General features: G+C 37.5%; 2 protein-coding genes across 2 annotated transcripts; one reads left to right on the top strand and one right to left on the bottom strand.

The window, feature by feature from the left end:
• Positions 1-7569: 7569 nt before the first annotated feature.
• On the bottom strand, positions 7570-9860 carry LOC148909011 (uncharacterized). Its single transcript, XM_089034346.1, has 5 exons — positions 9230-9860; positions 8795-8868; positions 8600-8691; positions 8159-8268; positions 7570-8071 (listed from the first exon to the last, which is right to left on the bottom strand). The coding sequence occupies exons 1-5, from the start codon at positions 9608-9610 to the stop codon at positions 7691-7693; spliced, it is 1038 nt and encodes a 345-aa protein (XP_088890472.1). The 5' UTR covers positions 9611-9860; the 3' UTR covers positions 7570-7690.
• A 12-nt stretch (positions 9861-9872) lies between these two features.
• LOC148909010 (uncharacterized) lies at positions 9873-11869 on the top strand. Its single transcript, XM_089034347.1, has 2 exons — positions 9873-10518; positions 11578-11869. The coding sequence occupies exons 1-2, from the start codon at positions 10083-10085 to the stop codon at positions 11793-11795; spliced, it is 654 nt and encodes a 217-aa protein (XP_088890473.1). The 5' UTR covers positions 9873-10082; the 3' UTR covers positions 11796-11869.
• The last annotated feature ends 5447 nt before the right edge of the window (positions 11870-17316 follow it).

Genomic DNA, 17316 nt, shown 5'->3' with positions numbered 1-17316 from the left:
GGTACGCATAAATTAAAAAGTCTCTTAAAAACAACCTGATTTCAAACCCTAAAAGGTACAGCTTTATTTCATTAATTTACTATTAACCCCGGCTATCAACGCTGGGTTAACGAATAACAGGACAGCGTATAATAAGATCATAACGATGATCATATTAAAGAAATATTTAGTGCATCATTGTAAAGTAAACAGCGGCATAGTATGGATAACGCGCATAATAAATGATCCCAAAAGGTACGGAGTTATGTTACGTAATTGACTTTTGAGCCGGAACAAGCGAGTACCCCCCCGGGCAAAGATCACTGTAAGTGAAATTAGAATCCATTGCATGTGACGTCAAAGCAGCTCAACTTGGATGAGGACAAAACAAAATATTTTTAATCTCATAAGTATTGGAAATCAGTGTTGTTATTTCTATAGGGGTCTATAGGAAAAAGAGAGTAAACGACACGGTCACCGCGATATATACATACATAGGGGTAAGGGGCTAGAAGTGTCCGAATGATTGGTATAGACCAGGCATAGTGATAAGTGTGCTTTAACTAGATATTTTAAATTGCGTAAAATTCCTGGAGTTTTTTTAATCCGACGCCCACCTTTCAAGAATAACACTGTGATTGGCCCATTTATTTGGTAGGACAACTTGAGCCATCTTGCTAAGTAGTTTAACTTTGCCTTATTTCCGGTGTCGTATTTAAGCCAGTTCTTGACATTTATTTCTGCTAAAAATAAATAAATCGATTTTTTTTCCTGTGAGTCAAAGGGCGCTTTTCATTTAACCAGGAAACAAAACAAACAAACAAACAAACAAACAAAAAACAAAACAAAAAAACACAGGAAATCCGGTTAGATAAAGAACTGGAATGTGTAATTCAAATTGGAACTTTTCGGAAAACCTGGACTTCAGATTGTAGTAATCCACTTTTCCCGCTCTCTTCAGCAATGTTTAGTGTTAGAGGCTTGTACGTATTTGAATTTGAATTTATTACGGTATTAAGTTACGCGTTTGCATATGTGTGTATTGAGTTACGATTATTATGTAATGCACCAATGTACAAATAATTACGTAATACAATCGACACATATAAAACCAACGTAGCGCTTATCATTTCCAAACATTCAGTTGCAGCAACAGCGATTGCTCGACTTCTACTGATAGCGAAGATGGCTCAAGTAAGTATTTTACTAAAATGTTTGAAATGGAAACCTAGATAGAACGATCAGTTGTTCACTTGTTTTTTGAGGTATGAGGTATTTGCTTTCGTTCCCAATGTTCTGCTCGACAAGTCATTAGTATAAGTAGTATTTAGTAAAAAAAACACCAAAATAGTTGAATATAGGCAATACAGTTTTGGTTTTGTTTCACGGATATATGGCGTGCACTCTTTTTTCAACCAAGAAATCTTGTATTATATTCTTAAATTCATTATGTACTTTTGTTGTTCAAAACCTAAATGCAAATCAGTGTTACATAATAGCTACCCTGCGAGTCAAGTTTTTTTCTGACCCTCCCCGACCAGCCAGCCCACGGAGGGTCAGAATAAAGAAACCTTTGCTCGCAGGTTACATAATAGTTTGCTCACACTCTCGATCCAGAAGCCTCCTATTCACGTTTTTCGATCAGGTGCTAGGTGTAAATGTTGTATGATAATTATGCAATAGCTCACACTATCTTAATATTTTCAACCTAACCAGAAACCTAAGTAGTATTTTTAACTTTTGACGATCAAAATGAACTTAAGTAATAGCTCATTAGCTTGCGTAGCGGCCCTCAGTACTCGTGAGGTTGGGTTTCGGATGGAGAGACCAAATCCCACGAGTATTGAGCCGGGGCCGCTACGCAGGTTATTAAAACAAATATTTAGCCTTATGCCATTCTTTAGCCTCATACATGCAAATATATATATTTTTTGACTTTGTATAGTTTAATTATTGGTTTTTCTTGTGCAGTAACATCATTTTTATCATAGAACTTTTATGCTTTTTGATGCTTATTTGAATTCTTTGCGCCCTAAAACAAAAGGCGACCCTGGTTCTATTCCCGGACTCGGCTTCGTATGCAAGAAGTTGAGTTGCTTATTAGTTTTGTCCTTTAGTCTCCTCGTCCGGATTACCTCCCTCCTCAAAAATCTGCTACTTTCAACACGTTTGTGTTCAAGTCACCGATGCCTTTAGATTTTCGCAAAGTCCGTAATAGCTCTATTTGTCCCTATGGGATACTACTTACTGAACGGCGCATGACAATAATAGCAGGATATAGTTGACAGCCTGGTTTGACAGAAGTCTGCATTTGTAAGATGATATTTGATGAACGTTCTCAAAGCGAAAATGATAAGAATGCTGGAACATCCTGATAACACAGGAAAATAAATCCGGATTAGCCCTTATTTCTTACTTGCATTATTTTGTCGAGCATGCGTAATAAACGCGACCTCAACAAATTTGGCGCCAGCCCAAGCACGGGTTTTGGCTTCCGTCGACCAAATTAACAACCGATTGAAATCCGAGCGACAGATTGATTTCAATGTCAGCCCTGATGTAAAACTTGTGACTTGCCGTATTTACTCGTATAAGCGCCTCCCCCGAATAAGTGCCTTGCCCCTTAAGGGGGCGCTTATTCGAGGTACTTGAGAGTTTTAGATTGACTTTTTTTTCTCCCCGCAAACGGCAAACGTGACCACGTTTTCATAGTTTTCCTTTGTTTTACTTTACCTTTTACAAACCTTCTCACCATACGCAAATACTCTTTTGTTTTTCTACTACTTGGACTTTTTTGCGATTCTTTTTCAGTAATTTAAACGAATTTTTTACTGGTCAACTGACGTTTCACGTTTGCCGTGAACGTAAATCTAAAACTCTCTATTATTATTATTATTATTATTATTATTATTATTATTATTATTATTATTTACTTATTAGCCTTCCGGCCTTAGATTTAATCAATTGTAAATGTAAGGCAGATGCGAAACAAAATATAATTAAGGTTTACTGTAATATTCATTCTAACGATTCGATTCAACAGGATTCGGTTAAAGTCACCATGGATACCGTCAAAGACAAGTGCCCAGCTTTCGAGAAGGGAAAAGCTTGCCCTTACAACGTACCTGAGCTGAAAGGACTTGGCAAGGGCTGCCCAGAGTTCAAAAATGGTTGTCCATTCAAAGGAGTCAAAGATGTAGGCGAGTTCAAACAAAAGCTAGGGGAGTTGAGAGACAACTGCAAAGGAAAGGAAAACTATGATAAAGCATTTGAGGTATTCATATCGAAAATCGATAGGAATCAAAAAATAACTAATAGGCCCTTTGCAGCTCAGTAATCACGTGCTGATTAATTCACTGAGAGCAAATGAATGAACATCTTGATTCCCATGGGTGAAATATACTGGTGAGCAAACAAACTTTCTACAACCTTTTTCGAGAGATCTTAATAAAACTGCATTTTGTGACACACTGGTTACACATCGTTTCATTCAGTTCTTTACAAATAGCTAAAAAGAATCACCAATTTAAAATCAATAAAAAAATTTTGCTCACCAGCACAAACACGTGACCGTTAACTTCAAAGGGCCTATTTAGGAAAATATACTTTGACATATTGTCATTTCTCGGAAACGCAAATTTATTCAGAATTAAAAGCTTTGATGAAGCTACGCTATCTACACCTGAGTAGAAAAAAAGAGCGCGCCTGTCAGTGTTTCTTTTTACTGCGATCAAGCATTATTTTCAAGCACTAATGCGTTTTTGTTTCATTCTTTTAGCTCATCAACAAGGCAAATGGTGAGCAAGTGGCTAAACTAGGTCACTGTCCCTTCCACAAGAATGGTTGCCAGCTCAGTGAAGACCTAAATGGCAAGCCAATTGTAAGTTTCATTGCAAATGCTATTAATGTGCTGACACACGGTGCAACATTGAACGAAAGCGGACTGTTGCACCGTGTGTCTACCCCAATCTTGTTGCATGCAACGTTGCACGCAACAAATCTTAAGTTGAATCGCGCTCTACTCTTGCAACATTGCGCGCAACAAATTTCATCATATGAACATGGCTTCAACATAACCTGCAACATTGTGAAATTTCCAGCCAATCAGCTTGCACCAAATTTATAACTTCTGTCCATGCGATGTTGCATGATTTTGTTGCAATGTGTGTCACCCCGATTCGAATTTGTTGCTTGCAATGTTGCGTGCAATGTTGCACCGTGTGTCAGTACCTTTAGGATGCCGTCATCTGATTAGATTATGAGCACATTTCTTTGCCAGAAAAGTACTGATACCCATGTTTCTTAGCGTGAATTTTAACAACTTATGATATCGTCCGATCAACTTCCAATTTTACATGTAAATAGTATTCGTCCTTTAGTTTTTACTAATGTTACGATTTTTTGCGGTAAAATGACGTCACCAATTTTGGGGAAATTCGAAATTAAGGAACATGGACAATTTTTATAAGCACGAAAGGAACATGAATTATCATGGGCAGTGCTAAGCGAGAAACCGTGGGAACCTCGAAATATTCAAAGGATGTTTCATTGTTTTTTAGCCAATAAAAAATTTGACTTTCTAACCGCAAGATAATGAAAAGATAACAATATTACGCTTCTGATTAATTAGGGAAACATTCTTGAAATATTTCTAGGTGCCCACAGTTTTTCGATTCTCACTGCAATTTAGAAAGCAAAAGAGATAAAAAAATAAATTAAAAATAAGCGGAATTTTCAAACTTGAACAATTGTATACATATCATTGTACACGTCTCAATGAGTTATTTCAAACTAGCCTGCGTACTCTGGTTAAGGGCTCAACATTTTTTCAATTTTCAATCTGGCGACCGTGGTTTTTAATCCAGACTTTTCACTGTCTTAGACCAATGACTTTGTTGACATGGATACAATCAAGACCAAATGCCCAGTTTTTTCAGAACGGTCGCTTTTGCCCCTACAACCTTCCTTGCTTGAAAGGGTTGGGAAAAGGCTGTCCTGAGTTCAAGAATGGCTGTCCCTTCAAGGATGTCAAGACCATTGGAGAATTCAAAGCAAAGTTGGGGGAGATGAGAGATAAATGCAAAGGCAAGGCTAATTACGACAAGGCACTTGATGTAAGTATAATTACTAAGTCTAATAGTCAGTTCCAGCATAAAAAAACCATTGTCAGAATCTTCGCTTTTGTTTGATTTATATTTGAGCAATTGTATATGAAAATTAGGTATTAGCATTGATTTAAGTAATGTAACGTCAGAGATTTTTATAAAGGTTCTGTCGTACTTGGTAAATTCTCAATTTGAACGCAACGAACTGCCATTTGAATTACTGAATTTGATTTACTAAAAAGGCGGGAAGTCGGAAGCGCTAGCTTCACATGATCTTAAGGATTCAAAAAGGACTTTTTAACGACTTAATTTGATGATCTAGCTTTATTGTCGTGACTCGGGTTCGATCCCCAGGTCTTGGTGTCTTATGTGAGTCATGAAAGTTGCTTGTTTTTTCTCCTGTGACTTTGGGTTTTTTTTCTGTTTTTCTTCTGTTTTTCTCACTACGCAAAAATCAACTTTTTAATCCTAATTCGATTATAGAACAAGGGTCACAAGCAGTCTTAATGAAGGGTAAATCTATCTAGAATCAAAAATAAATGAAATCTAGATCATCTTCTAACTCTCTTTATAACTTTTTTTATTCAGATGTTTGCTGGTGCCAATGGCGTGCAAATGGCCAAATTTGGACATTGTCCTTTCTTCAAGTTTGGATGTATGTTTAAGACCGACCCAAGCGGCAAGCCAATTGTGAGTAACGTATACATGTAACTTTTTAAGCAGACTGGAAAAAATTCTCAGATGATAATTAATACGACTAATAGACCTCTTCGGCTTAGGGTAATGTTTTCCCATTTCAGATCACACTCGACGAAAAAATGGATTTGTCATGTAGGCAAACATATAGACAAATATATGGGCAAATATCATATTTGACTAATAGTAGACAATATTTGCCCAATGACTGTATATGATATGTACCTACACATTTATCCCATGGGCACAGATGGCAAAGTCCGTATGGCCCAGTAAAATCCCAAACGGCAAATATATAGCAGATATCATATCATCCATACATTTACCCGGTAGTAAATGTGAATGCTCATTTGATATGTGCACGTATTTGCCCAGCCCGTATATGTGTTTCATGCCTTACGTATACCCTGTGTTTCCCCAGGCCGTATATGTGATTCATGCCTTACATATACCCTGTATTTTCCCAGGTCGTATATGTGATTCATGCCTTACATATACCCTGTATTTTCCCAGGCCGTATATGTGATTCATGCCTTACATATACCCTGTCTTTGCCCAGGCCGTATATGTGATTCATGCCTTACATATACCCTGTCTTTGCCCAGGCCGTATATGTGATTAATGCCTTACATATACCCTGTCTTTGCCCAGGCCGTATATGTGATTAATGCCTTACATATACCCTGTATTTTCCCAGGCCGTATATGTGATTTATGCCTTACATATACCCTGTGTTTGCCCAGGCCGTATATGTGATTAATGCCTTACATATACCCTGTCTTTGCCCAGGCCGTATATGTGATTTATGCCTTACATATACCCTGTGTTTCCCCAGGCCGTATATGTGATTTATGCCTTACATATACCCTGTATTTTCCAAGGTCGTATATGTGATTTATGCCTTACATATAACCTGTGTTTGCCCAGGCCGTATATGTGATTAATGCCTTACGTATACCCTGTCTTTGCCCAGGTCGTATATGTGATTAATGCCTTACATATACCCTGTATTTTTCCAGGCCGTATATGTGATTTATGCCTTACATATACCATGCGATATGCTCTGACCGTATATGTGATTAATGCCCCCTTAATGCCTTAGATGTACCAGCGCGTCTTAGCCATATTTGCTCAGTTGAATTATGCTCATCATATTTGCTAAATTTAACTATGTTATCAGTCTTCAGCTATTGTCACTTATGGCAGGCCAAAAAAAATAGAAACGATATATGCCGTGACAACCACCTCATACTTTAAACATAGCTAACCTATGTTAAGAAGCAGGAAAAAAGACATAAATCATACTGAAACATTTTTATTGTGAATTTCCTTTTCTTGACGACTGATTAACTATGAACAATTTGTTAACTACAACTAATTGAAAATGCTAGTTCTGTAAATTAATTATAGGTGTTTGATTCATCTTGTGACAGAATTTGTGAAAGAAGATCATAATATATTTAGTTGTCAATCGATCTTTGGCTTATGTACGATTCTTTTTAGATATTCTGTAGTAGTACACTTCATTTATAACTGCAAAAATTTAATTAAGGACACCGAACGTGGTTGGGTTTCTACGAGTTTTATGAATTAAATCTTGTGTCACTGTTCCTCCGTTCCTTTGGCCTGATTTCTAGGGTTTTCGTTCTTCTTTCGATTATTTGAACATTATACTTGTTTACTTGAAGAAATCCAAAGGTCAATAGGCTTAAATAGCCGCTGCTATACCGTTTGACCTTTGGATTTCTTCAAGTAAACGAGTATAACGTTCAAGTAATCGAAAGAAGAACGAAAACCCTATAAATCAGGCCAAAGGAACGGAGGAACAGTGACACAAGATTTAATTCATAAAACTCGTAGAAACCCCAACCACGTTCGGTGTCCCAGTGCCCTTGATTTGATAAAAACCTTTAGGCTCTCAATGCCCATTCGGGACCTCCAGATGGCCTTGGGCGTCTTGACGGCTCTCCGATTTTCCACTTCAAAAGCATGGTGAGACTGCGCTCTGACAGCCTCCTTTTTGCTTTTCGGTCCATGCTTTCCATGAACTGGTTAGCTAGGGGGCTTCTCCATGCCAGAGGGTGTTTTATTAAAACTTTACTCTGCTTAGTAGGGCCCCCTTCGTTATCAGAGCCACTGTCCGCTGTATCGTCATCAGCCTGGTCATCCGCCTCTGACATCGACTCCTCTGATGACATATACTCCAGTTTCATAATTGCCTTGACTTTCTCTTTGTCCCCTGGTGATAGCGAGGTTGACAAGTCCGCTGCCTTGGATCTGGATTTTAGGAGCTAAAAGAAAAAAGAAAAAAAACAACACCGTCAGTCAAAGTTTCTTATTAAACAAAGTCATAATCGTTGCAAATTCAGTTTACTCACATTTTGTTTTCTTTGTGTTTTCCGCTGCATCTTTTGATGCCTTCCAAGGGCCCCTGAACGCTCTCTTTTGTTTCTCTTTCTCCTCGTCAGAAAGTGACTTTTAAGGGCAGCTGAAATTATATCAAGTACCCATATATTAAAACTTGAGACAAAATTTGTTAGAAATGTTGGCATTTGGCCGACAATTACTCCTTTAGCATCCATATTTTTTTGCTTTGTTTTGTTTTGTTTCGTTTTTTTTTTTTGTTTTTTTTTCCCCATGTTATTTTATTTCAAACTGCTTCCCCTCCCTTCGGCATTTGAATATTTCTAAAAGGATTTCGTTACCCCCTCCCCCCCCCGACCACCACCCCCACCCTTTGTCCTCACCCCTCCCCCCCGGGTTAACTTTGATAGGTGCATAAGGCCTTTCGCACTTCGTAATATAAAATACATAAATACCTTCTAACTCGACGGCAGAGACATCCTTATGAACATTCAGAACTCTATCCCTTATTGCGTTATTAATCTGTTCGTTGACGTCATCTCTGAAACTAATTAGGAAATACCATATTTGAGTGGTAAGTGGAAACTTAATATGGAAAGTAACTATGGATGATTCAGACAATATCATTTTTATTAAATTTTCATACTTACGCTTTAGTAAAATCCCATATAAGAGGATTTTCTTCCCTGTCCCGTAATTTCTTTGCTACCAAGCGTACTTCAGACTGTAATAACATAATATAATTCATTAAGATCATAAGATGTACCTTAAGTTATTCTTAGACATAGTAATAATGTTTTCATTATTTTTATGGCTGTGATTGTATAATATTGGGGAAAAAATCGAAATCAAATCAATTCCTTTACAAAAAAGGAAATTATCATTATCATTCAGTGTCTTGTTATTGGAAATCAATAGTAAAGTTTGGTAGCATTAACCACTGCCATGGCGGGTTTCCCGCCAATTTTAGTATTGCATAAATTATACCGCTACATAATTATACCAACTACTCTTCGCGCCAAGAATTCCCAGTAAAATTATCAATAAAAATAGCTTGCTTTTTTAAATATTGCCACTTTACTTACTGCAACAGCCTTTGAGACAGTAATCTTGGTCTTGCTGTTGTCCTTGTTCTGCTGGCTTTCTTTTAAGGCCGCTAGTATTTGGCGGTTTTGTTCTTGCAGTTCTTTAAACTGTTTTACAATCGTTTCGAAATTTGAAGAAATTTCTTCTTTTTCGCTGTCGGGGTCAACGTTCTCATTCTCGCTTGTTGCTTGCAATAGGCGATTTCTGTGTTCTCTTAGCACATCCTCGTTACCACCAGGGACAGAGGGAATAAGTATATTAAGCCTTTGAGAATTGGCGCCATTTTCAGTATGTCTACTCGTACTGCTTGTACTGGTAGTTGCAGTAACAGAATGGATTGGCATTGGGCGTCCTGGTAAAGGTGTAGATGTTCTTCCCATTTTTTGATCGCGACGAATGAACGCAATTTATAAGCAAAGACATAGAATGTGCGGGAAACTAGATGACCGACAGAGTTTGTTACCTGTTTGTGACCAAAAGGCGAATGAACGAATAAGTACACCCACTGAACAAATCTACCCCCTATCTATCACAGCGTATCACGTGACTTGTGATGACATATACGTTCATATAATGAAGTCTAATAATAAAAAAAGGAATAACTGTCTTATAAAAATGCTGAAGTTGTATCCAGGATTCATGTTAAGTAATATATCTATTATCTTAAAGCTATTTGCTCCATTTTATAAAGTTATGAAATTTTTTCTAAAGCCTAGATTCACGAAATATCATTGCAATAAACTTGATTAGCTTCTAGCTCTAAAACCATCGTACCATTATCTGCCGCCAACAGTGACAGCTCTAAGGAAAAGGGTGCGGTAATAAAGATCCGGCGTGCTTTTGTCCAATGGCATGTGGTTGATGGACGTGGAACTTTATTACGCTGGAATATGGCTTTTAGCCATTCAAAATGCTTGGATTTTGAGTAATTATCCCAATGATACACACCGTCTTTTTAATTATATAGTTCTGGAAAACAAAATGTCTTCTGCGATGTCAAAGCGTTATCATTGCTTTCATTGTAACGAAGATCTACATTACAGAGTATTTTGCCGTCACAAAGAAGAATTTTATGATCCTTTAACAATTCAATGGCAATTACAGCGGAATGACGACGAAGACTCAAATGATAGTATTTTCACTCACGAGATTGACGGCCAGAACGATACTTCTTCTAATGACTACAGCGAGATAAACGTTTTGGAACAAACTGATCAAGACTCCTCTGATGTGCCAAATACAAACCAACCATCAAGTGACGAATTCTTACCAGCTACTTCACAAAAAGGTATTGATGTTATACGTTTATTTGATGATTAGATTATATAATCTTTAAATGTTAAAGTCAAACTGCATATAGATAAAAGACTGAATCTTTAACAAGCGGCTGATTTGCACATGATATAGCTCCCCTATTGGATTTACTACCAAGCATTAGTGTTATTGAAGCGAGATTAAGTTAAAGGTACAAATGATTCTTTTCTATTTCTATCTTAGCCTCGTTTTCACCGTTACTTTTAAGAAGGGTGCATTATTAAGTAATCGGCTTATGGTTGCCATCAAAACCTCAGTGTTCATTCAGAAAGGTTCATTCAAAGAGTTTATAAAATCATAGCTAGAGATAACTCATTTAAAACGCCAAAAAGAATTTACTATGTTCAAATGGATATTGCTGTACATTTTCGTCTCCAAATCAATTCATGACTGTGGTCATCCTGAGATAGCATGGTATCCGGCAAAACATGTTTGTCAAGTTAGAGAAATACAATTATAAGTAATTTATTTAATATGTCTCTTGGGTTTTTTATTTTCGATTTATCATTTTTCTTTCACGAATTATAAATTGTTGTTTTGCTGACTTAGAAATTTATATTTTATTTTCAATGGAAATCATTTATTTTCAGAGCAAAATTTGGGTCAAAATTATGCATTTAGGGACCGGTCATTATTTAAGTTGGAGGGGGGGGGGGAGGGGGGGTGGAGGAGAAATTGTCAGTGAGGCAAAAAAATTTCAAGGCCCCCCCTTTGAAGGCATCCAAGTTTATTGAAAACCCCCCATGGATTGTAGTAAAAAATTAAAAATTTTCCCTAAAAGTCATTTTTAAATTTCAAGACCCCCCATTTTTCACTAGCAAAAATTTCAGGCCCCCCCCCCCCCAATTTTTTCTTTCCCCCCTCCCCCCCCCCCCCCCCAACTTAAATAATGACCGGTCCCTTAGCCCATGAGGTTTTTTTTACTGACATTTTTTTTTCTAGTATTATAATGGTTTCAGACTTTATCTTATACTATGTTGCAGTTATACAATGCCGAATGAATAAAATACATCGTATTTGCTTATGTTTAAAGGAGACGGAATATATAACTTTGAGGAAGAAGATCAAGTGTTTTGGGATGACAAGTCGGACAGTGAATCTGACCATGAAGAGATAAGAGGAAATGAAAGAAGGAGATTGGTTGAAACTTGGGATATTGATATCGAAGACCTAGAAAGAGATTTTGAACAATCTAGTGCAGAAATAAGCGTTGCCGTCGAAGCAAGTTCCCGAGTGACCCTTATTAACTAGATTGCCTTGTTTGTGTGCTTTTGGTCTGCATACTTTTCTGTACCAGACCGAGGCATTGATATTCTCCTCGCCTTTTTTAAAACGATTTTTCAGGTTTTGTGTGAGCTTTCGCCAATCATTTTCCCAACCGCAGTATTGGTTTTCCCGAGCTCCTTCAAACTCTTGAAAAATTATCTTTCTTTTAAAGATAAGCATTCAAAGTATGTTGTTTGTCCGAAATGCGACACCCTATACCGTTTTCAAGACTGCATAACAACAAGATTCGGGCGTGTCATTGCTAAACCATGTTCTCACATTGCTTTTCCGAATCACCGTCAATTGTTTCGCCGCACACCTTGTGGAGCGGAATTGCTTAAGGAAATTCGTTTGAAAAATGGACAGACGAAATTGTACCCACGTAAAGTTTATTGTTATAAAAGCATCAGAGAGACTCTAACTCACTTTATTAAGCGACCAGACTTTGTACAAAAATGTGAGATTTGGAGAAATCGGAATGTACCGGATGATATTTTAGTTGATATTTACGATGGCCAAGTGTGGAAAGATTGGCAATATTTTAACAGCACTCCTTTCCTTGCCCAGCCTAATAATTATGCTTTTATGCTGAATGTTGACTGGTTTCAGCCTTTTAAGCACAGTGTCTATAGCGTTGGAGTCATATATATGGTCCTCCTAAATCTTCCGAGAAAAGAAAGGTACAAAGAGGAAAACGTAATAATAGTTGGGATAATACCTGGTCCACACGAGCCCAAATTGAATATCAATACGTACTTACAACCACTTGTAGCCGAATTGAACTTATTGTGGCACGAAGGCATCCAAGTTCGGCCTCATGGGAGTAGAACAGCAAGATGTTTTCGAGCTGCCCTCCTTTGTATTGCTTGTGACATTCCTGCACTAAGAAAAGTTTGCGGTTTCTTAGGATGTACTGCTCACCGAGGGTGCTCAAAGTGCACAAGATTTTTTCCCGGAGATTTTAGTAGCATGAATTTTTCAGGTTTCGAAGATGACGATACACCAAGGACAAATGAAGAGCACCGAAGAGAGGCTCAGAAAATACTCAATGCAACAACCGCTGATGAACGAAACCAAATTGAAACTTCCACTGGAACAAGATATTCTGAACTCTTACAGTTGCCTTACTTCGATTGTACTCGTTACCATGTTGTTGATCCTATGCACAATTTGTTTTTAGGGACGGCAAAACATTTAATGAAAAATGTATGGCTAAATGCTGAAACGCCAATTGTTTCTAAAGAAAATTTGAATAAAATCCAGGAAAAGGTAGATGACGTCAAAGCACCATCATTTATTGGGCGTCTCCCGAAAAAGATATCAACATCGTTTGGAGGATTTACTGCTGATCAGTGGAAAACATGGACTCTCTTGTATTCTGTATTCTGCATTTGGAATATCGTTCCAACAGATGATTTGGAGCTGTGGAGGTTATTCGTATTGTCCTGCTTTCACCTTTGCTCTCCACTTATTACAACTGAAGAGCTACAAGAAGGACATGATTACCTAGTGGAATTTTGTAAATCGTTTGAAAAAAGATATGGAAAGGAACGTGTTACGCCAAACATGCATCTACACCTGCACCTCAAACAATGTATTTTAGATTACGGGCCTGTATATTCATTTTGGCTTTTCAGCTTCGAACGTTTCAATGGGATTTTAGGAGCGTTTCGAACTAACAATAGATCTGTTGAAATACAAATCATGAGAAAATTTCTCCAAAAGCATGAACTAAGAGATATCCCTTTACCAGAGAGATTTCGAGAAACTTTCCAACCAGTATTTCAACTTCTTCAGGAGGCACAACAAGTAGGAACACTTGGCGAAAGCATCCCATCAATACCATCAACACTTAATCTTTCAGTTGGTCAAGTACTACGTTGCTTAGAGTGGAGCAATATGAATGCATACTCATGTTTTTCACCTCGATCCATTGATGTTCTTGATGATGACTATACAGAATATCTCTTTAAAGCTTATGAAACAATTTTACCTCAACACTCGGTCATTGAATGTGTTACCGATACGTTTGAGAGAATTAGTACCATTGGATATTCGGGGACAAAGCTAGGGTCCTCTGACTCTAGACTGGAACGTTCTTCCTTCATTCTTGCAAGTTGGTGTGGCCAATATAGTGGCAGTATTGAGACCGATTCATTTGACTTGCGCCCCGGTGTTGTCGATTTCTTTCTTAAACAAACCATTATAATTGATGGCAAGCAGGAATCATTGTGTATGGCAAAGGTTCGATGGTATCAGCGACATCCAGAAAGACACAGGATTGGCAGACCACATGAAATTTGGTGCAGAAACTTGTTTGAAATGGAAGGGCCCTCTACATTCATACCCATACAAAGGATACACAGCCAGTTTGTTGCTGCTTACGATGTTATTGACAAAGAAAGAGTATTAATTGTTTGTCCTTTACAACGTAAATTGTACGGATGATGGAGATGACAGTAAAGTATCATCCAGGAAAAATATTCAAAGCTATCAAAAATAAACTGTTTGAACTGTGCATCAGTAACTAGATAGTCAAAATGAAAATTGAATGAATTATTTGATGACTTTAAAATTAGATGAATTAAAATAATTATGAATGAAATTGCATATATTGCCAATAAAAAAGATGAATTCATATGTTTAGACTAAACAAAATTGATGCTTCAAATAATATTACAGATGTTAGCGGTTTGAAATGCAGCTCATGAGGTTAATGGGTTAATGAGTTTTCTTATTGTCACTGGAAAAAACGCATATACGACTTACGCATATTATAAATACATCGTCCGCGTATTTTCCTGTGTGTATCAACGCATATAACCTCTCCTTCATGACATCAAAGCAAAACAATGATTGAATTAATGTGGTCGCAACATTGATGTCATGCGTTAGGAGAAAAAATTGACACATATGACTGAGATGGACCTGCATGCACTCCCCCCTCGTAAGTCGTAAAAACAAGCCAACATCCATTATAATTCAGTTGAAAAATTATTGATTTGTTTTGAAAAGTTTTGATTGCAATGAATTGAAACGGAAACCTCACATCGGATATACTCAGTTTGGGGTATTGTATTTGCTCCCCAGGTAAATATGGGGCAAAGCCTAGTGCAAAGTTGATTTCATATGTGCCCTTCATTTGACAATAGGGCAAATATAGGGCAAAAACGGTTATCATATATCCCCACTGGGTAAATGCGTCTAAACTAAGGGCAAATATATAACATATTTACCCATGTGTTCAGATGTATGGCAAAGCAATGGCAAATTTATTAGAAATTTACCCCGACCTTTGCCTGCATAGGCAAATGTATGGGCAAATATAGAGCACCATATTTGCACAACATTTGCCAAGTGGACATATGATGACCAAATCCATTATTTCGTCGAGTGTCACGTGTCATTCTCTTGAGAATAAGATTCTTTGTTTGAGCTGTATCTATATTCATGTGTCTTCTCGTGTGCAACCTAGCGCAAACCTTAAACAAAGAAATGATACCCTAGGGAATGACATGAGATCTGAAATGGGAAAATATTACGCCAGAGCCGAAGAGGTCTATTACTGGAATGCTACAAATTGTCGAAAAATGATTATTTTTAAAAATCCATTTTTGGTTAAATTCTCATTTCTAGTCGAGGTTAGATGGGGTAATTTAAATGAATTGTTCCATATCGGAAAATGATTCTTTCGGTGACTTAATAATAATAATAATTTATTGAATTTGTATAGCACAAATCTCAATTATTGGGGTATTTTCATTTGACTTCTTCTTTGGGTGCATAGCACAACCACAGGGGTGGATACAGCATTTAAAAAGTGGGGGGGGGGGGGGGGTGGATAATTTTTAAAAAGTTCTTATGAGCCTTCTTTTTGCAGTTCAAAGGGGAAAAATTGATTCAAGGAAATTTGAGTCAAGAATACTAATGAAAAGTTCCTTTGACATAATCAACGATGACTAAAGTTCAACAATAAACAATATTTATTAATTCCAATGATAGGTGCCTGAGTTGTTCACTATGGACTACATCAAAGAACATTGCCCAGCATTCCAAAAAGGAAAGTTCTGCCCGTACAATGTGCCTGAACTAAAAGGACTTGCAAAAGGCTGCCCTGCCTTTAAAGATGGATGTCCTTTCAAAGGAGTCAAGGATGTTGGCGAGTTTGAGGGAAAGCTGGGGGAGATGAGGGACCTGTGTAAAGGGAAGGCCAACTACGAGAAGGCCCTGAAGGTATTCATGTCCAAATTTTAACTCTAGTATTTATTCCAAACGCTCAAGACGTTTTTCGATACTTTTGAGAGGGGGCTGAGAGGGGAAAAGGGTGTAATAATAAGAGGAAAGAGACGGATGGAATCATGAATAACTTATTGCTCTTGGAAATGTTTTTTAGATTCAAATTGTTGAACGCTTTTGAAGAGAAAACTGCAGGTCGGTGGGAGGGAAGTTGAGAGTAGATTTTCTAGAGATGGAACCATAAATCATAGAGAAATAATTTAATCAAGGTTTTATCAAAATGTCTATTTAGGTTGTCTATGGCGTCAATGGTCAGCAAGCTGCAAAGATTGGCCATTGCCCATTCTTCAAGTTTGACTGTCCATATCAAGACCGACCGCGAGGGAAAGCCAATTGTGAGTACAGATATAAATAGTGATTATCTTGGTGAAAAATATATGGCAACTTTGTTGTTTTTCTGTAATTTTAGAGTTTTTACAGTAAGGCGCAATTAAGCAAAGTGATTGATTACACTATTCTATGTTGCTATGTGTACGTGCAGTCCCTGAGACATCACCATATTTTTTCTGCTCGTACGATAATCATTCTTTCAGTGCTACGAGGTATAAATATGTACCGGTAAGTCAGGATCATATGTTTACCAGTCTAGAAAACTACTGAAACTTTTTTTGTATGACGAAAAAAATACATGAAGTAACTTCCCTAAGATATTTATCCTTCCTTTATAAACTGTCTGTTTTAGGTTCCTGAGCTGGTCACCATGCAATACGTGGAGACCATTGTCCAGTCTTCAACAAAGGCAAAGCTTGTCCTTACAATGTCCCCGAACTGAAAGGACTCGGGAAAGGCTGCCCAGAATCAAGGATGGATGTCCATTCAAGAATGTCAAGGATGTGGAGAGTTCAAGCCAAAATGGGAGAAATGAGGGATAATTGCAAGGGCAAAGAGAACTACACCAAGGCTATGGATGTAAGGATTGTGCTGAGAGCTGTTTGTGTGATGAATTAAACCAGCTTCATTCAATACTACTCATTATCTGCACCCCTTTTAAGCCCTTAGTTTGCCTTCATGTTAAATTGTTTTGTCTTACAGCTTGCATACGCAGCTAATGGTGAAGCAGTTTGCAAAGCAAGGTCATTGTCCTTTCTTCAAGGGTGGTTTGCTTTCTCAAGACCGGACACCAATGGAAGGTTCATTGTAAGTATTACACTGCATCCCTGTGTGTAATGCATAGAGCATGCTTATATTTCAGTGATGTCATCTAATTGAA

Source organism: Actinia tenebrosa, unplaced genomic scaffold, assembly GCF_029948245.1.
Source record: "Actinia tenebrosa isolate PJP-AT-01 unplaced genomic scaffold, QUT_ActTen_1.0 PGA_scaffold2__45_contigs__length_23673736, whole genome shotgun sequence".
Taxonomy (NCBI): Eukaryota; Metazoa; Cnidaria; class Anthozoa; order Actiniaria; family Actiniidae; genus Actinia; species Actinia tenebrosa.
Note: the sequence above shows the minus strand (reverse complement) of the source record. Positions and strands in the feature narration are given on the sequence as shown.